The sequence below is a fragment of the Mesitornis unicolor genome, unplaced genomic scaffold (assembly GCF_000695765.1).
Source record: "Mesitornis unicolor isolate BGI_N332 unplaced genomic scaffold, ASM69576v1 scaffold13987, whole genome shotgun sequence".
Taxonomy (NCBI): domain Eukaryota; kingdom Metazoa; phylum Chordata; class Aves; order Mesitornithiformes; family Mesitornithidae; genus Mesitornis; species Mesitornis unicolor.
This window is the reverse complement of record NW_010194425.1, coordinates 11,195-37,308: the sequence shown is the minus strand read 5'-3', so window position 1 is coordinate 37,308 and position 26,114 is coordinate 11,195. Positions and strand designations below refer to the sequence as shown.

At 37.9% G+C, this 26,114-nt stretch overlaps 3 protein-coding genes across 3 annotated transcripts; all 3 read left to right on the top strand.

The window, feature by feature from the left end:
• Window positions 1-589: 589 nt before the first annotated feature.
• On the top strand, window positions 590-1,361 carry LOC104534686 (arylacetamide deacetylase-like 4; the record flags this gene model as incomplete). Its single annotated transcript, XM_010187797.1, is given in 1 exon segment — window positions 590-1,361. A coding segment is annotated over 1 exon segment (772 nt), but the record flags the coding sequence as incomplete, so codon positions are not given.
• Window positions 1,362-6,437: 5,076 nt separating this feature from the next.
• LOC104535593 (arylacetamide deacetylase-like 4) lies at window positions 6,438-13,723 on the top strand. Its single transcript, XM_010187795.1, has 4 exons — window positions 6,438-6,590; window positions 10,687-10,903; window positions 11,670-11,733; window positions 12,946-13,723. The coding sequence occupies exons 1-4, from the start codon at window positions 6,438-6,440 to the stop codon at window positions 13,721-13,723; spliced, it is 1,212 nt and encodes a 403-aa protein (XP_010186097.1).
• A 5,413-nt stretch (window positions 13,724-19,136) lies between these two features.
• On the top strand, window positions 19,137-24,675 carry LOC104535366 (arylacetamide deacetylase-like 4). The gene is made up of 4 exons (XM_010187792.1): window positions 19,137-19,319; window positions 21,115-21,331; window positions 23,498-23,561; window positions 23,901-24,675. Exons 1-4 carry the CDS (start codon window positions 19,137-19,139, stop codon window positions 24,673-24,675), a joined length of 1,239 nt encoding a protein of 412 aa, XP_010186094.1.
• The last annotated feature ends 1,439 nt before the right edge of the window (window positions 24,676-26,114 follow it).

Genomic DNA, 26,114 nt, shown 5'->3' with positions numbered 1-26,114 from the left:
AATCCCTAACGTTCTGGGATTCTGTGATTATATATTACTTTTTATATAAAAATGTAATAATAATATACTGTAATTATATGCATATATAATATATATACATATATAAAAATAACATATAATAATACAATAATCAGTGTATCCAGTGTAAAAAGCTCAGGAGCCAGAACCTGGTTGGATCTCGTGGGTAAGCAGAATTGACTCGTAGCTGTACATACCTGCGAGGTCAGCCCAAATGAGAGATTTGCCGACTGCTCTGCTGGCACAAACTTCGATCACAACAGGATTTTGAACTCCCATCAGTAACTGAGTAAATGTGTGGCTTTGTACAATGTGGGTCATTGGACTGCACTACTCAAGCTCTCCCACTCTTAAATTATGCTAGAATAAACCTCAATGATCAATGATCAATGTCTGTAGTTTGACAGAAAAGGGAGGGAAAGCTGTTCTGGTTTGCTTCAGCATGCAAAACTGTGAACTAAATAAGCAATACTGGTTTTGGTGAGTTATTGCAAATGCATGGAATGCATTTAAGATGATGTATTTACAAATACAGGTATTTGTGGTAATAGCTGTCTTTGGTACATTGCAGGTATCGTTTATCTCCAGAATATAAGTATCCAGCCCAAACTCTGGACTGTCTCACTGCTACTGAACACTTCCTAAAGACGGCAGAAAACTACGGGGTGGATCCTGACCGGATTATTCTATGTGGAGATAGTGCAGGGGGCACTTTTTCCACTAGCGTTTGCCAAGAACTGGCAAACAGAAGCGATATCCCAAAGATACGAGCCCAGATACTGATCTATCCATTTCTCCAGGGACTGAACTTTAATCTGCCATCTCACCAGAAAAATGCTTTTGCTGCCTTCTTAACCCGGGAACGTACAGCCTATTTTATTCTGAAGTACCTGAAGAAGGACTGCTCTATGAAGGAAGCTATTTTGGCAGGTTCTCATGCTCCCGAGAGCATCAATTTGAAATATAGGAAATGGATTAGCCCAGATCTTATATCAGAGAGATTTAAACTGGGCTATAAACCACCATTACCCACTTCATTTTTACCTCAAGTCTATGAAGAAACAAAATAATTATTTGGGACAAGACTTTCCCCACTGTTAGCAGAAGATGCTGTTATCTCTCGCCTACCTGATACCTGTATAATTACCTGTGAGTATGATGTGCTCAGAGATGATGGATTGTTGTACAAGAAACGGCTCGAGGACAACAATGTCAACGTGACCTGGTTCCACATGGAAAACAGCTTCCACTCTGCACTGGGATTTTTTGATTATGGTATTTTCTCTTTTCCGTCATCAAGTAAAATAGCGAACCACACTGTAAACTTTATAAAAGGCTGCTAAAATGTTTTCTTGAATACAGTGAACTGGTATGCAGAGTGTATTTCAATTAAGTATTTACTAGTTATTTGTATGTTAGAATCTAGACAAAAACCAGTATGTTAATATTGGTGTGGCCTGCTGATTTTAAATTGCTATTACTTGTGAATATGACATATTTTCCATAATCTTTTTTTTTTAACCCAGTAATTAGTATGCTTGTTTTGCTGCTGTCTTCTTCCACTGTAAGAATTTTTGTTCTCCTCTTATATCAAAGAATAAAAACTCACCCTAGCAAAACACATGTTAAAGCATGCAATATAAGAGCAATCATCAATGTACATATGCATATCCACATATCCACACAAAATCGGGATGACAGCACAGATAAAATGCTTCCCCATCACCTCTGGAGACTGAAGATACTTTCAGTACTTCTGAGATGAGAAGTAATCATCAGACAATGTACAGAGGCAACCCGTAGCTTTGGACTTGGTTGTAAAATTTGAAGTAGGGAAGTGGGTGTACTCAGAGATCTGATTTTAAATGTAAATGGGTGGGTGACACAGAAGGAAGGTACAGGAATGTGAGCGGTACGAAATGGCTACCTCTAAGTATCCTTAAACTGGCAACACAGACACAGTGAGGGAGAACTACACAAACATAACTGAATGTCCTCTGAAGTATATTCTGTAAAGTTCCCTTCTGAGAAGCCTTTGGTTGTATTCAGGGAAGACAGCGACAGAGCGGTTTTTGCCTTTTTGTAATCAGATAAATAATCAACTCCTTTACTCCGAATCTGAGGAGAAAGTACGTAAACAGCATGAAGCTGCCAAAGTAATTTCTGTGAATACCCAAAATGCGAAGGAAAATCTCAGCTCAATTGTTACATTGCTTATTAGGGCAGATCCACCTTTGCTAAACACAGACGCCGAGGTAATTGCCATTGCACGTCAAAATAGCCAGCGGGCTATTGGGTGTCAAAACACCCAATGCCTAGGAATTGTAAAATATTTCATCATTGTTATGCAACCATCTTGCACTTGTAATATCTATGCACACACAAGTGTGGAAAGAGGTCAGCATGTATCTTCATTCACTGCCACCCAAACTGTGAGTAGGAAGAAAATGGTGGGTTAAATTCTTCGAGCCGTCACCATATTAATAAAATACCATGACAAATTAGCAGCTGCGAATCTCTGGAGCAGCAAGTTGTTACCTGTGAAATCTTGCTCCAAGTCCCTTTCAGCAAAATGAAATTATGTTTCTTCATGAGTCAGTGACACAACAGATACTTTTGTTTCATTTTCCCTACTGCAGGTAATGCCATTTACTCTTCAAGCAAATACATTTTTCCAGGAGTAAATAAACAAATATTCCACTGTTCGAGGACTAGAGGATTTGCCTTGATTACGCATCCTGATGTGAAACTGGGGATCCATTTTGGTTTCTGATCTCAAGATGAAGGTGGGCTTACCAGCTTATATGTTGGTAGCCGAGGCTAGGCCAGCAGAGCTGGTATCTGCTGTAAAAGCTAAGTAAAGTCTGGATAATATTTGAGCAGTTGATCCAGGTCTCCTCTGCCCCAGCTCTACTGTTATCTGCACACGAAAAAACAGACTTAAAGTTAGTTTGGGTATGACTTCATGAACTTTGGTCAAACCTATGAGAGTCATTAGGCTTATCTCTACTTAAGATCATGTTTATTCATATATTGCTCTTTACATCTTCTATACCAGGTTTGTTCTCTCGATGATTTTGTGCAGGTACAGCAACTATTTGAAGTGTCAGAGCTAAGGTTGTCCACACAATTCCACTTTGTATGTTTTAAGTAATGAGATGACCACACATGATCCCACACTATTTTACACACATCCTGCTCAGTGCAGTGTGTATTACACTCCCTGTCAGTTCAGCAATCCAATACTTGTCTTCATTTCATTACTCTATCTAGACTGATGCCTCATTTATGGGCTGATGTCCAAACTCCACACTGATCTTCTGAGATTTTTCCATCATCCTTTATTTGTAGGTCTTAATTTACTACAAATGTTAATACAGTTATCTTTATAATACGTCAGCCAAATCCTTAGCTCTCTTCAACACACACATTTTAATCTGTACTGAGGGTTATAATGATGGTAGTGCAGATGGGTAAGCAGAGAACAGCAACTGCTGAAACAGTGTATTTTTTTAGTGGCAACTCGCCTATTTTCTAAAACTGAGAAAATCACAAGATCTAATTGTCTCCATGGAACTTCCCATCCTCTAATTTATTTTAATTAGCTACAGATCTGCTATGTGTCTTGCATTGCCAAGATAGAATGTTTATTCATCTGAAGGCATTTTATAGTTTCCAGAGTGTTGAATTAGTTTTCAAAATTATCACTCATTTAAAGACTTTCCTTTTTTCCAGGGAAAGATACAAAATAATTTTTACTAGCTTCTTTGCACAGCCACTTTCTGACAGCACCTTCATCTTTCTGCACATCCAACGAGCTACAGTCAAGTACTTCAACCACAACCAAGCACAAACTTGCAGTGCACCTACAGAATTATGCACATCAGTGTCTTTCCACAAGGAATTAAGCATACAGAGAAACACATAAGGATACAAGTGTGCACAGAAGTCACTGCACAAAACTAGTTGTTAACAGAACTTGTCAGGGCTTTGCACACAGCCTTAGAGCAGCCAGAGCACGTTGGCGAGGCCGCCCAGGCTAGCGCAGTTTCCAAGTTCAGACTTGAAGCACCAGATGGCTCTCACGCTCTGCAGAACTCAAGGGTGCAAGAACTCTTGGTGCAAGCAGCAGCTTCTTTCGGAAAGGTATCCCAGTATCCCAGTACAGGCCTGTCTGAGCCTAAGGAGGTGAGTGTGTAGTTGCCACCTAATCAGCACCATGATTCAGGGGCAGGCAGATTTCTTGGAACAGCCTTCAGGGGGAATATTTCATATCTGCTGCAACCAGCTCAGCCTCTGTCTTCCCTACCATATGCAGCTACACAACAGAAAAAAAAGCTTAAGGAAGCCAGCCCAGTATTGACAAGATTTGAGGCACTGACATTTAGCTCTTCACTGCAAAATAACCAGAAAGAGAGTTCCTGGGCTAGGAGAAAATGGGATTTGGGGCAGTTCATTACTTCATGAACCAACAAGTTTATTTCTCCTACAGCTGCTTCCAGCACACTCAGTCTTTGAGTGGAGCCTCTGCGGCTGGTGGGGATGCTGTGATGTCTGGACCTAGTTTCCATGACCAGAAGAGTCCAAGACCTATCCAGTGTTGGTAAACAGGCTACCATAAGGACTGACATGGAAAAAGATTTAGAAAAGAGATGAACAAGATGTGGTAACAAACTTAGAGCAAAGGATCTGTCACAAGTTTCAGAAGACTTCTTAGATCTCCAGAGGGGCCAAATCTGATAAGCATACTTAGACCATACCTAACTCATTGACACAGCACGATTTAGCACAAAGCTAATAAACTACTTTTATTATTAAACACTAATGAAGGGAGCCACAACCATGTTTTCTGTAACAGTATGTCCTAATGATCTTGTCCAAGCAATACAAAAGCAGAACTGTACATGCACCCTGGTCCTGACAGGTTTGAATTCACCACCTCGATCCCAATGAGCAGGCAACGTGCTTTTCACACACTGATCTGGGTGGCTGCGTCAAGTGTCAAAGGAATGGAATCTGATTTTATACTTTGTATGTAACCAATCTTCTGCCACGAGAGAGAGAGAATGGGGACCTTGGGAAACGAAAGTCCGCAAAGAGTTGTTGGGTAAAATGAAGAAATAGTTTGGGCAGAGGGAGCAGAAGTCGGAATCAGCCGTTTCTTATCACCAGACTCAAAAATGAAGTTTCTTCTTCTTTATTCTTAACATTTAATAAACAGTTTCTAAAGTCAGGAATCAAGTCTGAGGTCTTCTTTCCAATGCAGGTCCTGGATTATACATTCTAAAGCTCTGGAGTCTTGCATAATTTTTTTTTTCAATTTAAGGAAAAATTTTACACACACATTTTACCCATACTGCTATTTTTCGAGAAAGAATCTGTTGCCTTCACCATTTGAGCAAACTGGTAAAAAGACACTGTTCCCTAAGGTGACATTGTATGAGCTGAAAAGGCTTTGCTTTACAGATTTTTTGTTTCAGGTTAAATCCTAACACTAATGAATTGTGTACTGAAAAATACGTTATTTCCAGAGGAAGTCACAGATCCTGAAGCTCACCACATAGTACACAGAAATGAGCAGGCTGCTGATGCCCATCCATTGGTACTAGCACCGAAACCACGAAGTCAAAGTCTAGTTTTCATCAGCTGGAATCGTATTTCTACCTACAATGATGCTTGTAAGTTATACATTCGTGAGAGGACAGAGACTGCAGTATTTTAAGGCTCAACCAAGAGGCCACTAAAAAAACAAACCCAAAGCAAACAAACATAACAGTTGGCACTGATTTTCATCTGCTGGCGAAAAGCTACCAAGGAGGATCAAGTGAGATGCAAAGCACTGATGCATCAGGCTGCAGATACTCCTGGTTCCATCAAGAGCCAAAATGCAATGGCACAGCAGCGCAGAAAATCAGTCACCAAAGGTGAAAAAATGGGTTTGCAACACTGAAACCTTGAATTCACTGAAAGTCTGAGGAAGTAAGGTGTGGAGGCCCTGTAAATTAAGAAACTGAGCAGATGATTACTATGAAATCCTGTTCCACAGGAACTCAGAAAAGACATATGCTGGACTGCATTCAAGAAACAGAGAGAGAACAAGTTTTTTCTTCTCATAACATTGATGCTACAAGTGAGATATCAGGCACTGGTTCTAAGGTTATGGGCACAGACTCAAAACATGTGAGCTGCAAACACAAAAAACTGCTTGTGCAAGCTTCTCCCATGACTAATTGTTGCTGCCTGTCTACTTGTAAGGCTTGACATGTTTCCATCTTCCTATTGGCAATTTTAAAAGCTGGATGGCAGGACTGGAAAGGGATTGCTAGTCCTGTGCCATTACCTTCAGAAATCCTTCAAAAGTCAGCGGGGGAAGGATGCCACAGCTGGTTCTCCCATTTGGCTCCTAACAGTACAGCGAGATGGAACTCCTAGCAATTTTCATCGTTGCTTTGACTGTCCTTGTGGCAATGGCATTCTATTATGAACACCCCAAGGCAGAAATCCCTCCTGAAATTAGTCAGCGCCAAAAGCTCTACATTCTTCATCATATGCTGAACTTCGGGTTTGGTATGGTAAGTAAAACTTGATTAAGGCTAGAGTTTTTAATTTAATTTCTGATAGAGGGGTAATGGATTGGTGAGGTTTTTTTTAGAATCAATGTTTAAATATATTGCAAATAAGCAACTGGATTAATTTGGTGATGTGAGCACCACTGCAGATACCTTCAGATACCTGGGTATAATAGACTCTTGACTATAATAGACTCTTGACTCTTGACTCTTAGACTCTAATAATACTCTACTTGCTATACAGCACCAAAGGTAACAATAAGGAAAAAATAACATTCAGCAGACTGTGTAATATCCATTCTTTTTCTGATGGTCTCTGTTTTAGCTTTTCAATCTTGTTGCCTCAATGCAGTGCTGGAAGGCTTAAGAAGCTTACTGCGCTGTATAGGTGGAACTTCTCCTCTGAATAATATTTAGAAAACAGGCAGCTAAATGATGGCCATGATCTCCATTCTCTTCCACAACTGTATCACTACTTCTGAGCCATCTGAAAGACAGCTGCCGCATTCATCATCCTTTGCCTTTCAATATGTCTAGATGATTTCCTTTGTTGAGATAGTGCACATAACATTAAAGCTGTCTTTCTGTGTCAATGCTTTTCACAATTTTTGATCTTCCTGTTTTTCATTTGTTTCTCTTCAAAACTAAAACGTGACTCCTACTTGCATTCTGTTTCAGCAATTACCCTTTCCTGAATTGTTCCCTTTGTCATTTTAAAACCATTTCTGTGATACCTAAATCAAGCTTTTTTTTCTTTTAGTTTTGTAATTTATGGGAAAAAAATGCACAGTTTTGCTTGTGGCTTACATTTCACTTCAATTCCATGTTCTAATGTCATTATTTCTTCCTCCCTTTCCCTGCTACAATGCTTAGTAAGTTTTGTTTGAAGTCAGTGAGTAAGCTGCTAAGAATATGTCTTCTCCTAAGAACATCACGTGTCTTAAGATGTGCCCCACCCAGGCCTGAACACTGCTGACAGTAAAGCCATGCAATAAAATAGGATAGTTACAGAAGTCAAATTAAATTTCCTTACATCTATTGTGCAACGTGTGGACTTCCACGCTGTCAAAATGCTCTTTATATACACATTATCCGTCAGACAAAGTTCTATCTTTGGGTAATTCATACGTAAAAGGCTAAACTGCACAACATAGAAATTTACTGGTGACTCGTGTAGTTTTCAACTTTTGATCTTATCATTTTGTATCCTTTCTGCTGGCCAGTGAGAGGCCAAGCAAAAGCACTCTACCATACCATATCAAATGATCAGAAATATAAGAATATTAACGTACGGTTATACAAAAGCTGAAATACAAGTAAACTCCGAGTCACTTACCAACTCTTGGTATTGCTCTTAGGCCAATTACTTGTGCCAAAGTAGCCAAATCCTTTTGAGGGATAACAACCCATGATGTCAAAACTGCAGGGGAGATTAAAGTTTACTAGCATATCCAGTCTTCAACTGAGGATATGAGTTAAATAAAAACAGCTACATCTTAATGTTTATTACAACTTCTTCACTCAAAAATCTATTAACTTTAGTTTTTCATCTGATACTCAGTCTACAAGAAGAAAAACTGACATATCAGTAAAGCTAAACAGGAGCCAGAGGACTTTTGATTGATCCTGTCTGGGAAATAGAGGGGCAGATTAAATTATGCTATGTACTGTGTTAACAGTTCTGTTAGCTTATTTTACCCAATTTATTCTAGTAATGACTTAGGTAGAAGGGCTGGCACGAAGTGCGGTGCAGATGAGTTCAGGGGTGTACACAGTAGGCCTCTGTACCCGTGGAAAGAGGACAAAGGACTCTGACACCACAGATAGCAACAGCTCCATCACTCCCCTCCCACAGTCATTAACACAAGCACGTTGCTGCAGGCACATGTCATTTGCTGGAACACTTATCTGGACTCCCACTTCCAAGCTCACTCGGCTCTTACACAGCTTTTCTCCTGGTGCATGGAAATCTCTGTGCCTCTTGTTGACAGTGGGATCAGTTTTTCAGTATTTCACTGTGAATGCCAGACACTCCTGCACTCAGTGTGACTGCAGAGGTTGAGCTTGCAACGCTTCAAATGAGGGTGCAGTTCCCTAGTCCCATACTTTGTCTCATGCTGCCTGAAATCTTTATTAATTTTCAAGCTGTCACGTCAGCTCTAGTGTTAGAAGATCCTTAATCAATACATACCCAAACTGTCCAATTACTGGTTTACGAATTCTACTACTATGCAGTTGCACTTATTTACAGATGTCAAAATGTAGGTCATGTTTGACTGACTTGGTTAATCACCTGCAGAAGAGCAAGTTTGACGAACATGAAAATCTTGAAAGTGGGATTTCTGGTAATAAAGAAACCCGTGACACAGAGTCAAGTTATACTCTAAGTGTACCTTTATGGACACACAGCCCAGTCTTGCAGCTGTCCTGCAAGTGATCACTTTTTTGAAGAAACTGTAGGCCAAGACCCGATACTTCCTTTTGAGGGAGCATATATACTAATCAAATGGACTTGAACCAGAAAACAAAGCAAAAATGCGAATTCTGCTGGTTCTTGTAGAACTACTGTTCACAGGAACTGTAATATTTAAAACACAAGGTTAAGACTTAATTTGCATATTAACAGGAATAACTATGAAGACTATGCATGATGATGCTAACTGCAGATGCCAGCAAACAATAGAGCTAATTTCAGGTTTAACCTTTACTGTTACAAAAGTATTAGTGTGAGGAAAGAAAATACAGGAGGGAATTGGAGAGTTAAAGAAACAAAGTTATTTTCCCATGTGTTGGAGGCTTCATGAATGAAGATGGATATGATTATATAGAGTTCTATGGTTTGGAATCACCACCTTAAGAGTTGTGTAATTTAGGGAGACTGCCTTAAGATGACATAGGGATAAAGAAAGAGAAAGTACGACGATGCGCAAGAGAACGACCCGGAAGTAAACCAACCGGAAGCGGAAGTAAACCAACGTGACCCAGATGTGGGCGGTAACATGTAAGATAGTAACCAATCATGTATTAGCTTAGACGATATGGACACATATATGTAACCAATAGAAATGCTTATGTAGTGTGACTAAGGGATTTTGGACTATAAAAGCGCAGCTTCTGATAAAATAAAAGTCTTCGATTTATAACTCTTATAGAGTTGTCTCGGAGTCCTGTGGTCGTCTTGCACCCATGGAGATCATACAGAAATTCTGTAGAAGGAATCCATAGGAGACTAAAACATGGCCACAAGATGACCTTCCTGCATATGGGATCAGCTCCTCAAATGGCCTAAAATGGGATACTTACATCAAATTTAACAGGACCACATTATTGAGCTATGTGAAGTCTGTGAAACGTGAGGTGAAAGGCACAAGATTTACTGTGGGGTTTTAATATACAAGCAGAATACACCTTTGTATATGCAATTATTTTTGAAATACATATGCATGAATAACAGCAATACAACAACTTAAATTACTCACTAGAGACATCTGCTGCTGAAGAAGAAAAGTACAAAATTTAATCCAATGTAGTGGTAATATATTGATACTGCCTCATTTTTCATCTTAAGCAGGAATAGACTAGAGAGGACGACTGAAACAGCTTACAGCCATCCAGAAGCAATCAAGCAGTCAAGCTCAGGGTGACATGAGAATCTTCAGCCTGAGTGTTTAAGTAGGAATCACTGAGCTGTCTGAAGATCAAGCTGAGGTTCAAAGCTATTCGTGGTCAGGAGGCCAGCTGTGGTAGATGCTAAGGATTTTTATTCTGCAAGTTAAAAAGTGGCATGAGTTCGATAAAGGACAGTATTAACCATATTTCTTCATCCAAAACTGAAGTCTAAATGCTGTACCTACTCTCTTCTTATTTTGTGTAGGCACATGGCTACTTAAACACCTGACAAGTTGAAGTATTTGACACCTTCTTTTATCTACTGCTAATAGTTTGATTGTTTTTCCTTACTGATAAAATCTAAGCAATTATTTCATCACTGAAGAATGAAATAACTTGAAAAACACCAAGCTCTCATCTAACATTTCTAATATAATCTAATATAATGGAAATTTGCAATAATTTGTGGTTTCTTTCCCTTTATTAACAGGCAAAATTTTTGGAAAAAGTAGGTGTCACCTCAGAGGTCTCTGTCGTCAGGACTATAATGGATGGAATACCACCATTAAAAGATAAACATCTTTTTATCAAGGACTTAATGTTTGAAACGGTTAAAGTCAGAATTTACCAGCCAAAAATATCAACCACTGGCCAAAGAAGAGGCATCATTTATCTACATGGAGGAGCTGGACGGTTTGGAAGCATTCGTAAGTAATAGAAATAATATGTGCTATAACTGCAAACACTACTAAGTTTCTGATCTGACACGGTATTTCTTAAACGACAAATTAGTAGGTTAAGCACTATAAATAACAGAATTAATTACAGGACAGCAGAATAATTTTATTTACGTGCAATAGGCCTCATATTAAATTGTCTTTATACAGGTAATGTATCTAGAACTTTTATTCTCTGTTCTTTTATAATGCCTGATTTCTTCCTCTTTCTTCCTCATGCTTACGAGAAAAGCTGAGAATCTTATCAGAATTTTATCTCCTATTTTAAAGATCCCAATGTGTGTTCACATGCGTGTGCAAGCTTGTGTGTACGTGTGTAAACTGCTGTGTGACTTTACAGTGGCAAAACAAGAAAAAAAACACAGTTTGGCATTTGAAATGGAAAGACATAAGAGATGAGATGGTGGCCCATGCAGAACAAAAATTCCTGTGCTAGATTTAGCAGAGTTTTTTGTGTTTGTTTGTTTTTCTAAAATAACTTCTCATCTGCAAGACCAACTAACTTCTCAAAGAGGAGACTGAAACAGTGCATTGGCGTGAAATCCAGGTTTCCCACTGGCAAGAAGATGCCCACAGATGTAATGAAACTGTGAGCAATGTTCGGATTAGACCATGCTGCAGCAAGAGAATCCCAATGTAGCATTAATCATAGAACAGAGATAACACTTTCAGAGTATTTTATTTCAACTTATTATTAAAGCAAGTTACAATTCCATTGAAATATTTTGTTTAACAGGAGCCTATGAAAGAGTATGCCGCTATTTCGCTAGAGAAAGCAATTCAGTGGTGGTGTCTGTGGGGTAAGTGGAGTCAATCCAGACACACAATACAATTTAGCTGCTTGTGCCTCCTTATAGGTGTGTAAGTCTTTAATGCAAAGTCACCGCAAGCCAAGTTCTCTGTTAGGTGCATACAGTACTTATGTTTAATGATCACATGCTGTGTGACTTTACAGTGGCAAAACAAGAAAAAAACACAGTTTGGCATTTGAAATGGAAAGACAGATGAGATGGTGGCCCATGCACAAGAAAAATTCCTGTGCTAGATTTAGCAGAGTTTTTTGTGTTTGTTTGTTTTTCTAAAGTAACTTCTCATCTGCAAGACCACTCCAGAAGTGGCAGCAGTGGTCACCAGCACTAATTCTCTTAGGAAGAATTAGTCAACTAATTTGCACTTGCTTGTTTCCAAATAAAATTCATTATAAGCTTTTTATAAGCTTTGTAGCTACCAGTAAGAGTTGAGAATGTTTGAGTTTCCTAAAGCCACATTCAAACCACCTTAAACTGAAAGCCAAAACTGTGTTTGAAGTGTAACTGTTTCTGTTAAAAGCCCAGTTGCTCATACTACTAAATACTCCTTTTATTAGCAGTTCTGAAGAACCCAGGGAGGAATCCACATTTAACTTGCAATCAACCTGAGATCAATATTTCAAATATTTTTCTGATGAGCTATAATGCATTTCTAAAAGAACTAATTTTTAAAAGTTCAGGACATGAGTCGATGTCTTGGAAACCGACTACAATTGCACTAATTACTATTTACACTCTAAAATACTTGAAGAACCATTATCTTAGTGATTCTGTTTATAAAGAATTCAGCTTAGCGAAAACCATTGAAAACCTTTCATATTTTCATTACCAATTTTCTACTCTCATATTCTCTAACAATTTGCTGGGAAATGCTCTCTTCAGTTGCTAACTAGAATTACTAATAAGTGACTCATACATACCTGCCTCCCATCTAATTCTACAGTAACTCAGCTTGTGCCTTCACTGGCCTAAAAAAATAGGTAGAGAAGTATTTTGCAAAGATAGAATAGTGTACTGACTCTCCCAAACATGAACAATAGTAGCAAATAATACATCAAAAGCAATAATGATGATCAATTTTATTGCTCTAATTATAATCTCAGAATATTTTCCCGTCTTCAGAATGAAATATATGAAAGAAAAGAGGACAACAGGACCATTAACTGGATATGACTATGTTAAAACACTTTCACTCCTATTCAGGTATCGCTTAGCTCCTGAGCATCCATATCCAATCCAGTTTGAGGATTGTCTCACTGCCACCATACACTTTCTGAGGACTGCACAGAATTATGGAGTAGACCCTTCTCGCATTATCATCTGTGGAGATAGCAGTGGAGGTACACAAGCTGCTGGTGTTGCCCAAGCACTGGTGAACAGACGAGATCTCCCAAGGCTGAGAGCGCAAATCCTAATATACCCTTTTCTCCAGGGTGTGGACTTTAATTTGCCTTCTTATCAGCAGAATGAGAGAATCCCCGTTTTGCTAAAGGAACGAACCCTTGCTTTTTGTTTGCAGTATCTTAATAAAGACCTGTCAGTCATGGAGGCAGTGCTTAAAGGTTGTCACATTCCAGAAGATTTGAAACTGAAGTACCAGAAATGGGTGAGTCCTGACTACATCCCTCAGGAGTTTAAAATAAGAGGCTACAAACCAAGCACACCACAACCATTCTCAAAAGAACTCTATTCACTGATCAAGCCTGTGTTTGACACTGTTTTTTCACCACTGCTAGCTGAAGACTGTGTTATTGCTCACCTTCCAGAGGCTCTCATTTTGACCTCTGAATTGGATGTGCTTAGAGATGATGGACTGCTGTACAAGAAACGATTAGAGGATCATGGTATAAAAGTGACCTGGTGCCACCTGCAAGAGGGATTCCATGGATCATTATTCTTTTCTTTTCTTGATAAAGTGTTAACATTCAAATCTACACATGAAGGCCTGGAAAAAATAACAGATTTTCTAAGATTGATGTAAAATTCCATTTCTTGCTTTCCTTTCCTGATTCCTTTCTCTCATTGCTTGCAAAGATTTTTAAAAAACATCCTCAATTTTCCTTTTCTTAAATAATTTTCTTAAAATCCTGCATTGCATGTGTCTTCTTTTTTACCCAATGAATTAGATGGAGACGACTTCTGCTTGATTTTCTCTTATGATAGGCAAAATCATGTGAACTTATCTTTCTTTCATCTACCACATCTTCAGAGTTTTCTCCTGTACCCATAAAATATCCAGTCCCCATGGCAAGTGTTTTGCAATGCAGTATGGCTCAACAAAGGTCTGGTACTATTAATACACAAACTGCAATTTGAGGACAACTTGGGGCAAGTAATGGGGCATGAATCACCAGGTATCAGTACATAATTGATATTTAATGCCAGCAGAATAACCTAGCAAACTTCTTTGTTCTCTGGGCACAGAATATAAGTACCCAGAAGACATTACAAAAGGTCAATGTGTGGTTTAGACTTAAACATTTTTACTGAATCAGTTGTTATGTCTTCATGGACTAAAGCTGTACATTTAATAACTGAGCACGTTTTAAGCCATAACAATTTTAAAGTTAGATTACCTGTCCTAAACCAATCAAGTTACAGTGGTTTATTACAGAAGTCTGCAACTCCAATTATCCTCTGCTTTGCTATCTTTACATTACCTTTTTGTACCATTCTACTTAAAAGTCAGTATACAACAGCAAGTATTTTGAAAAACAAGCAGGCAATTAGAAAACATTCCAAATGCATTAACTCTATTATTTGCAGATAATATTATTTGTTTAAAAGCATTTAACATTATTCTCTGCCTATGGTGCACATTGTCTGTACTGCTCCTGAAATAAATAGGAATAATCCTGCAAACTATGGCTGCTTTTATTTCTGTCAGTGTTCTTTCTCTGACTGCCCATTACCTCAATGATCCATTGTGTTTGCCAACTCTCTCATGATAGTGAAGAAACTGCTAACTTAAATATTTGATGAGTCTCAGACAAATCTGGCCACAGCATAATAAGGCCAGTTGCAGTTTTTATATTTGCACTCAAGCTATTTATGTCTTAATAAAACGTTTTGGTGTGGTGACTTGTCATGAAATCTAAAGTGGATGTTCCAGAGCGGCGTATTTGGACTCCATTTGCGTGGAGCAGAGTTCATCCATTCTGAGGAATAGAACTGCAAAGCTACTGAGACACATATCCCTAAGAATTTGTCCATGTTTCAAAATGCTACCTAACAAAAACCTTCTGTCTGGTCACCATTTCAAATATGTACCTGCTCTGAGCTGTACAGCACAAGATCTGAATTTCCAGTGCTGAATGCTAATACATATTTGTCATCATTTTTATTTAACTTTTTATACTGTATAGCTTTTTACTGCAGAATTTGTTAGCAGATGTTTAACCTAGGAGTCATTTGGAAGTGACAGACTTCAAAGACTAACTTAGAGGAATAAAGGAACGGTTAAAATAAAGATTTATGGCAGACTAAATGGAAGATGGCTTTCAGTCATGAGTAAGAGGAAAAGGCATAGGGAGTAGCAACTAATTTGGGTGGGGAGATGGGAGATAACAAAAAGGAAGGACACCTAAAGGTAGGTAGGAGGTAAGCTAAATTAATGAGTGGAGAGACCAAGTAAATACATAGCACCTTTAAAAACCATTATCATAGAGCATGTACTAAACTGTAGTTTCTTAAAGCTTACTGTCACTGTAAAGGGCATGCTAAATCCTTCTCACAGTCTGGAAGACTAAGGCTTGCAGGTATGAAAAGGTATGAGCTACTTTCAGTCATTTGTTTATGTAAATACAGGAAAAAAATGTGACCTGGAGGACGAGAAGTTTCTTACATGCTCTACTTAGTAAAACTGAGGTTAGTTAAATTGCACTACAGAGTCTAATCATTCTACTAAATTACTCAGTGTAATTTAAAAACAAAGTGCCGGGCAAATTATATTTACCAGCTTTATGCCTTCCAGTTAGTTATTAAGCCTGGCTACACTTGACAGAATTGATACTGCAGTCATTATAGCCAGGTGCTTCACCATGCTTTAGTTAATTCTCATAGTATTTCCTGTATTACGCACAGTAGCTCTGCAATAGTCAACTACACTCCAATCACAAGTGAAATGTTTTGCAATTACAGGAAAAACAGTAGCACATGTCATTCACATAACTCATTAGCACCAACTACCCTGACACTTCTGCCTTTTAATAGTGATTAGTTTGAAAGCTGCCTGCCTTTCATGCTGACAAATATTTGACTGAAGTTGATGAGTTTTATGCATTCTCAATCTAAGAAGTCTGTGACTCCTCATCTACATAAGCCTTACAAAAACTGACATCTTAAGCTGGTGAGAAAACCAGCAAAGCTCATACTTCTTTGAATAGGCATCGTAATATTTTGCCTTCCCATCACTACTATGACCATTATAAATATGCTGAAAAATTAAAATAAGATTGCATTTTAGAGCTAACAGAGTCTCACGAATGAAAAAATGGGAGGAATTTACTGAATTATTGTCACTTCTGTACTCATAAACTGATAAATTAAACATGTCGGTATCCAGCAACACTAAATCCAATTAATAAAGTATCAGTTTTGTGAGCTCTGAGTAGCTGACTGTTTTATAGCAATAAAGAATCATATGCATATCCATAACACACATTACAGTGCCAGATTCCAGGCTGTGTTACTTTTCTCCAGTTTAGTGGAATCTCTCCAATCTTCTTCAGCTAATGCAAGGCTCTTCTCATCTACAGACAGAAGCTGGGGTTTTGCAATGAGCTTGCTGAAAGAAGAAAAGAATGGATGTAGCATCAGCAAACACCCACAGTTTAAAGAGCTGCTACTAGTAACTTTTTATCCAAGATGAATCTCTATCTATTGTGAGAAAGACAAAAAGCCTTTTTGTTTGCAAAGATGTAAGGTGCTCACTTCATGGAGTGGACTGGAAGGGAATAAAACTTTTTTTTTTAATTGAACATCTCAAAAACAGCTGGGGAAAAAATACCAACAAATCCACTGACTGTATATTAGAGACATTGATCATAGGTATGTCCACCCATACATCTGCAGGTCCAGGGAATGGCCAACCAGACTGGAAATTTTGAAGCATCTTAACAAGCATCAGGAGAACAGTGACAGGCAGCAACGGGATTATTGGAGTCACCTGAGCATTTTGGAATTTAAGGCATCAAGTACCAAGAAACAGTTGTGAACATGAGCACTCCCAGAAGTAGCTCTAGGACCACAGAATTTTCTTGGCTCTGCAAAAGCATGGAAACCATGGTAGTAGGACAGAGAAGAAGGACTGAGGTGCTGACAAAGCATACAGTAAGAATATGCTCTAACTGAGCATATTCAAGAGTATGCTCTAAGAGTAAAATATTAAGATATTAAGCAAAAGTAAAATATCAATATATCATTCTGAAATATTACTTAACCAACATTTCTTTAATAACAGAAGGGCTATAACACGTAACTGAAAGTTCTTTGTTCGGGCTGTCATGACTCTACAACAGATTCTTCCTGAAGACAACTGCCAGGGCATAACAACAAAAAGCAAATAAACAGAACTCCAATTTGTCCTCTTTTTCATTTATTTTGAAATAAAAAGACAGTAAAGAAATACTCCTTCCACTCTATCAGATACATCAAAATTTCAAAATAGAGATGGCATCTGTGAGGTGTTCTGGTTTTGATTAAAGGTGTTTAATTATTGACTCACTGAATACTTTGAAGAAAAGACGCCTGCCGATACAGTGCCAGCAACAGCTTACACAGCTACAGGAGATAAATGTCCTTGTTGGTATGAAGCTTTCATAATCTGAACTGATCCAGTCCAATTATCAGGTATTTAATTAAATTGGTATTGGTTGCTCTTAAAAGTTTCATTTACTGCCAGTGCAGTAATAAATGTCTTTATGAGTTTACTATTCTTGATTTTAAAGCACAGAATTTTCCTCCTCTAAGAATTCAAACATAGAGATAGTCAAGAATGCTGAAATACGATATTCAAAGCCACGTGATAATTTATTTCATACCATGTGGTATTTTGATTGATGGCACAGACATCAGAAATAAGCACTTAGTAAGAACTGCGTTAATACTACTCAATATAAAACTCGCAGGCTGTGTATAACATTACACTACATAGAAACTATTTACAGAACTAATAATAACCCAAACATCAGTGGGATGACCCTGCTGTGTTGCAGGAAAAGCCTTATGGCTAAACATTGATAAGCTTTGGACAGAATGAGCACTGGCCATGGGTATCTGGGTTTGGCTTCAACACTACAGTTTGACATTTGTAACTATTATTGCTAAATTTATGCTCCACGTAAGGGACAGCTGGTCCCGAATCAGCCAACTTCAGCAAAGAAAAATCCCTTACCATGAACAGCTGAGGATCTGCCTGTTTCACAAACGTTGGTGCAAATCTACATTGCTTTAATCCATACATTCTTATCTCCACAAGCTAAAATTGCGCAAATCAGCTGTCGTGATTGCTTTGCTTTGAATACTGTGCTAATGAAGCTAAGGACTAATTCAGTTTTCAGACTGGAATTTTAAATATTTTAAAAGCCAGCTTAGGGAAAAAAGTTTAGGTACCATAACTTTAAAACTGTGTGGAAAATTAAATTCCAATAGGAAAAATACAAACCAGAAAAAATATTTAACCAAACAACCACCACTAACTTTAATCATCCCTCACTAATAATATACAGGTATTCATAATGCCTCTACATTAAACTACAAATAAGAATTACAATTAATATAAAATTCTGAGAGTTTAATTAGTGAAAAGCTTTTACCAGAAACGGTGGCTTGAATCTACTAACACACCGCTATGGAGGGACCTTAATGTACATTAAGACTTGCGCTGTGCCTTCTGCTATGAAACAAAAGTTTATTAAAAAAATATGGATTTGAATATTGTTCTCCTCAGAGAAGTATATACCTTGACGACAACTGCGAGTAGCCCTATATCACTAAAATTTAACACTACAAGAGGAATGTCTACCCATAATGAATCTACACCAAACCAAACGCAGACACTCTTCAAATAAGGGCCCCTCCGAACAATCTTTTCTTGTTGCTAGTGAAGAAATCATGATATAAATCAGTTCCATATACTTTGAATGTTTCTGAACTTTTACCTCTTGTAAAGGGTAAAAACTTCCCCCTCCCCTTCTTTTAGTATAAGGAAGTGTTGCCAATAATATCATTAGCAAAAGAAGGGTGGAGAAAATTAGGGTATTGCAACATTAATAAACATTTATTTCTGTTTATGACCTGAGCACTGAATCTCCTGTGAGGATACCTCAGAGACACTGAGGAACGGCGCTTAAGACAGCACAGGTGTTTTTGGGGCTCACTTCTGCTGAAGTGCAATGGCATCTGTGTATACAGCTTTAGCAATAATAGCATTGGTTTTCATGTCTCCTGTTCTCATGCCAGCACTGTTTCTAGGGGTGGTATTTTATGATTTTTTCCATTCAGAACTGCCACCTGGAATTGACCATCCTCTAAAGCTTCGGTTTTTCCATTCGTTGTTGATTACAACCATGATCTCGGTAAGTTAACTTTCTTAACACTGGGGACTTCCCTTTTATTTGGTAAAGTATTTGGGAGCTGGAAGAGAATGGCTTAAGAAAAACAAGAAAAGCCACAGCAGCAATTCACCCCTCTGAAGCCTCTAAGTGTTGTTATATGAACGATATAATGTTAAATTAATACATAAAACTGATATGACTAATCTTAAAAGCTTATTTAGATTTTTCGGTGCGTCTGTCAAACTGCAGCCACTTTACAACGGAACACTGTTTCACAGGAATGTTTTTAAAAATATAACTATATGTATACTGTACCTATTGAACTGCATGTACATATAACAATGCTATCTATTCAGAGGCAAGCCTACATTACTCCTCTTCACATTTGCTTCATTCTACACTTATTATCTACAATCATGCCTATATATTCATAGACTCATACACACAGTGTACTATGAACAATAAAATGAAAATGGATAGGAAAGGTGAGGCCTTTCTTGTGTGGCTAGTTCAGAAAGTAAGATATAGGTGTATTTAAGAAAAACGTGTTTGTTTTGCTTATTCTTTAAAAATGTATGTGTGTTTGTGTATTGACTCACATGATAGTGAATTCAACATAATTCCAACATATCCGCTTCCATTAACTCCATAACATGAAGCCAAAATTAAAAATCTTTCAAATGGAAAGTGGAAACGAATTACTGTGGAAAAACAAAACAAAACAAAAACCAAACATAAAGGTGGTATATTTTCAGTTTCAAAAATTGTGTCTATTTTTTTCCAGTTCAAGATAATAAAAAACTACCCCTTTTCACAAACAGCTAGGGGGTTGACAAGTAATTTCTTGAATGCCAATGGTACAGAATAAAAAAAACTATCAAGTTGGAACTTATGCCTTCCATCTCCGAAGTTGTAGGATACTGTCAGTGTCATAGAAACTTAGCACAGACATTTAGAGACAAAAAAAAATTTAAAAATCAAGATGAACCAACAGTGAGTGTGTTAAATCACGTTCTAGATCTATGTATGTTAATCTTACAACATTAATCTCTTTGGGCCAAAAGTGACCACTGAATTTGCATTTCCTCCTTTACAAATAGCAAACTCTTTTGATATTGGACTTCAAAACAGTTGATATTAAAGTCAAGACATTACGGTGCACCTTGAATACAGTACATCTCTTCTTTCCCACCAAACTCAACAATTTCTTCTTAGGCTAACACAATTTTCTTTGTACTTTTTCACACAAAAAATATAGTATCTTTAATACAGGAAATACCAAAAAACCTTCTAACATGTTACCCTCTTTTCGTTATAGTTCTAAGAAACAGAAACAAATGCTATTTGACTTCCTGACTATGCTGTATGCCAGAGCCTATGATAATCCCAGAGATTTTAGCAGAGGCTGCTTCTATACACTACGATTCTAATCTGCTTTCATCACCTTCACATTCACAGTCACTTCTAATGCTTACTTCAAAATCAAAGATTAGTTTTTCCTTTCCTCCATATTTTCAGCTTAAATACATTTCTGATTACTTTCAGACTCACAAAAATAAACAATGAGCAAGAGGACAACTGGCTATACAGGATGGGGTTGGGGTTGACATGTTGCTTTTTGGCAATCTTTAGCAACACTCAATTCAATCAAAACTGTTCAATGACTTCTCAATAGTCACCATAACTCCATTGACGCACTGTCTCTAGTATCGTTTGAAACACAACACAGTAAAATCCACACACGGGTTTTTTTTTTTTAATTAAAGAGCTGGAACCTTTCACACTAATCATGTGCTGAATTCCTTCTTTTCAACAGGGAAAGATTTTGGAGAAGCTAGGGATCTGCAGCGATTTAAGCTTAATGCGAGTTGTGCTAGATGGAATACCACCATGGAGAGATTCAAAACTTCTTATCAAAGATCTCAAAGTAGATGAAGTACCACTGAGGATTTATCAGCCTAAATGGCCACCTACTGTCAAAAGAAGAGGAATCCTATATTTTCACGGAGGCGCTGGCACATTTGGGAGCATTAGTAAGAAACCAGCAAGTTTTATTTTTAAGATCAAATCCAAACTTTAACATTTCTACCTTCAGAGACATGTCAGTCAATATCTCACTTGTCCTTCCTAACGACAAGAGTCTTTGCAATCTCAATACTAACTGCAAAGCACCTTACGGAATTAAGAGTCTGGTGCACAGCTAAGCGTAATCACATTTCTACATCCTTTGGACAGACAAAGTTGATGAAAGCAGCTCTTAGCAGATCTGAGGCTTCTAAATCCAGAACTGTGATGGAGAAAATGCTCAATCAGCTGCCAGCTAACAGCAGGGGGACTCTGCTCCTCCTCCTGTTGAAGCTGTTCTGCAAAAGATTCAGTTTCCTGAGGCAGAAGAAGAGAGACTGTTAAAACAAAATGCATATGCTCAAGTCACTGTGAGAGAAGTTCAGTTCATAGGATGTTCTTGTACCTTAACTAATGGCTAACTTAAAGTAAGATATAGCAACAGTCTTGGAGTAAGGGTTGGAATCCATGCCTCTTCCCTTCTTCTCCTCTGTACTTTTCTGGAAATCTAACTTAAAATCCTTTTAAGCTGGTACAGAACTCAGCCCACATCTACACCCTTCTGGAATAATTACAGGACCATGAAAATGGCAATGCAGCTGCTAAAAAGAATACATTCTGGCTTCACTCTTTTCAACAATGCTTTGGTTACTTCTCAAGGAGAAATTTTCAGTTTCAGATCTCACCTGGCCTAAAGCGTTTCCTGTAAGCTTGGATACAGCCTACACTAGTACTAGGTTAGGCAGACTTTAGTTATCTCCAAATGAGTTGAGAGTCTACCTGGCTTTGTTTAGTATCATGCAGAAACAATAATGTAACTTCTAGTAACTTAGGTCCCATTGTGCACTGTGCCAGAAATAATCTACCCTTGTTTTACTACACAGCATGTTAGTCTGGGTGGAGTGTCAGGCTGATACCAGATATGATGCTTCTAGTTCTGAGTTAGTTTGGGTGGCAATGAGGACTCAAGTGATAACCCTCTGTGATCTATGTGAAAGGTGAATCCCTTTCGCTGGAAGAAACAAAAACACACCATGAAGTTGCATAGTTGTAGCTGTTCACAACACTACTCCTGTTGCACAATCAGCACGCTGAGGAAGCTGTATCACATGCTGTGGATTAAAACAATATGCATACCAACACACTGACTATAGGATGTGACCTTTCATTTGAATTCCCGCTGGTACTTGATAACAGGAAAGCAACCAACATAATGATGAGTTTTTAAAAAGACTGGGGGAATCCACATACTTACTAGTAAGCTTGAAGTCTGTAACTAGCAAATGAGCAGGAGCTGCAATGAACAAACCAGGAAGCTTCTTTATGTTGCTACAATAAATCCATGGTGCATCGACATATTGTATACTGCTTATAGTTCTGGTTCCCATACCTCAAAAAGGATACAGCAGTACCAGAAAGACTCAGAGAGGCTGCACAGATGAGAAAAGTGCTTCTGTACAGAGAACAAGTGAATAGACTGACTCTTCAGGCTGGAAAAAATGGGTAAAGACAGATACACTAAATGTCTACGAAATCATGAAAAGTTAAACAGGGAACGATTATCCACCATTTCTTACAGTACAGGAACTAATGTCACCAAATGGAAGTAGCATATGCCAGATATAAAAAGAGCAAATAGAAAGGGTTCTTTACACCTCTGTTAGCAAGCTATAAAATTCTTAACTGCTCAAAGCTGTTGATGTTAGAATCATGGGTTCAAGAAGCGATTCAGATAATTCAGGTAAGAAACATTTAACAAGGGCATTAAATATAAAGACACAGTTTCTGTCTCAAAGGAGTGCCCTGAGCTCCAACTTCTTGTAAGCTTCTTATTACTCTATGCTTGTCCTCAGCTTACTACCTCAGTTGACTACCAGCTGAGATATGATACCAGCCTAGACATGCTTCTACTTTTGCTACTATTACCATTTTACGTGCTTATGTTATGCCCTTACAGCCACTGATCAATGACCAGAAAATACACTAACACGTAAAGACCGCATTGCACAGCAGAAGTTACTTATCAGTCTCACACTGCAGTCCCTTCCACAGAGCATATGTTCAAGGATCTAGATTTTCATTTCAGAAGGATATTTGATTTTTGAAACATAATTTCTGATAAACTTTCTTTTTAGGAGCCTTTGAAAGAGTATGCCGTTATATTGCCAAAAAATGCGACGCGGTGGTTGTGTCTGTTGGGTAAGTGCTACTTTTACATAGAAGTATTTATAGCAATACAGTTCACAGCTGAAACACTTCTGAAAAATATGCTGAAAATATTTACTGCTTTAGATTGTGCTTGCTATTTCTCACTTTAGCCTTCACCATATGTAGAAATGTGCTTACACACAAAGTATTCTAAAATAGCTGTAACACCATTAGTTTGTTTTGCCAATCTATGCAAGTTAAAAACAAATATAATATTTAAAATTTAGGAAAAAAGGCCTATATTAAGTTCCATATCAGTCAACCATGAATAATGAAAATTAAATTTTTATAATTGCTTTGACAATAACCACATTATCTCTGAAATTTCAGTTACCGTTTGGCTCCTGAACACCCATACCCAGGGCAGTATTTCGATTGTCTCAATGCCACCTTATACTTTATGAGGAATTTAGAAGAGTATCACGTAGATCCTGCTCTCATTATCATTAGTGGTGACAGTTGTGGAGCTAATTTTGCTACGGTTATTTGCCAAATACTGCTGAACAAAAGAGACTTCCCAAAAGTACGTGCTCAGATCTTACTTTATCCAGGACTACAGGGGCTAGATTTTCATCTGCCTTCCTATCAGCAGAATGCTTCAGTGCCCATCTTGTTTCGGAAGCTGGTTATCTACTTCTGTATTCGTTATCTTAACAAAGAACCATCAATTTTGGAAGATGTCCTACAAGGTTGCCATGTTCCTGAGAGTATGAAACAGAAGTATAAAAAATGGATAAGTGCTGACGTTATTCCTGACAAATTTAAGATCAGAGGCTACGTACCACAGAAACCCACTTCATATAAACCGGAAGTCCATGAAGCAATCAAAGAACTTCTAGCAATCACATTTTCCCCACTTTTAGCTGAAGACTCCATTATTTGCCAGCTCCCTGAATCCTACATCGCAACCTGTGAGTTTGATGTGCTTAGGGATGACGGACTGTTATACAAGAAGCGATTAGAGGACAACGGCGTTCGAGTAACCTGGTATCATTCTGAGAGTGGCTTCCATGGAATTTTAGCTTTTTTTGGCTATGGGATTTTTTCCTTTTTATCTGGAAAAAAGATCCTGGATAGCACTGTGACTTTTATAAACAGTTTATAAAATTATTTTTCAGAACAAAGAGGCAAGTCTTACGTTATCCTTGGTGAATTTATACTTGGCAAAGAATGTAAACGTTTCTCATTTATGTTTTGGATTTTGACTGCATTTTATATGTCCTAATTTCTCATTCTGCAGCCACTCTCAAACAAATGTTAAGATTATTTAAAGCACCACTGTTCTAGAAAACATTATTATAAAACCACACCAGTAAGATCAAGATGCAAAAGCGAGGCACCTGGCACACACTGTTTCACTTCAAGTCTGGCAATTCTACTGTCTTTGCATGGCTGGCACACATTCGTGGCAAGCAGAACATCTCCTGAAGATTCTTCAACTGCCCAGAAATGCTGAAGACAACAACTGCAGTGAGAGGCCAAAGTGATGTTCAGAGTTTCAGATGGAGAACACAACGACACAGGTTCTGTGAAGTCTCATGTCAGCCAGGGAAACTGCACTTTGAATTCTAGGGTTAGTTTGCACAAAGACTACACTTTTCTTGAAAAACTGCACTCCAAAGAAAGGCTCGAGTCTACCTGTTACGCTATCCTTGTTGAAAAAGTTCTGAAGATGACAGACGTAAGAAGGCAGAGAAACACACTACATTACATTACGTTATCACTATCATGTTGTAGCAATTTTGATGCTTTCAACAAGAAAAAATAAAAACTAGCACTTCAAATGTTTCTGTTACAAGAACAAGTTACATTTGCTAAACACATACTCACTGATAAACCTAAATGAGCACCTCCTGGTGAAAGCAACAATGCAACACTGGCAGACAGAAACCACTATCTTGCTAATTCTACCTTATCAAACCTGTGCTGTGCACAGTAATTAATTTATCAGACAACCAAACTATCAAAGACTATTGTATGTGATCATACAACTGTGGAAACACAATACAAACTGAATTCAAGAAACACCACTGGGGGGGTAATTTTTTTTTAAAAGCTGGACTTCTGTTGTTTTTAAACAAAATATTTCCTTCTACTTCAGAATATTTTATGATGACCATCTGCCCTATTAAAAGCAGTCAACTTCTCACTGGAAAAAGTTAAGAAATTTCATTTTTCATAAGGTTTTATAACTAAAATGACATACTACTTTCGCCCATCACTTATAATTTAACTAGAAAAAAACCCATAATAACTAATTATTTATATGATAATATAACATGGCTGCTTAATGAAGTTAGATTTTTACATCTTTCATTTCCCTGGGAATCTGCAATTTCAACAATGTTCTGACATCGTAGCTGTTTGAAGAACTGCAGACTCAGATTCACAATTAATATCTCAAGCATTATTTAAACGATAGCATCTCTACATCAGCACAACCCATTCTACAGCAAGAACAAGATAAAGCGGTTTGATTTGAGACTCTAATTGGTGAAGGGTTATCAGGCACTGGAACAGGCTGCCCAGGTCAAGTCACCAGCC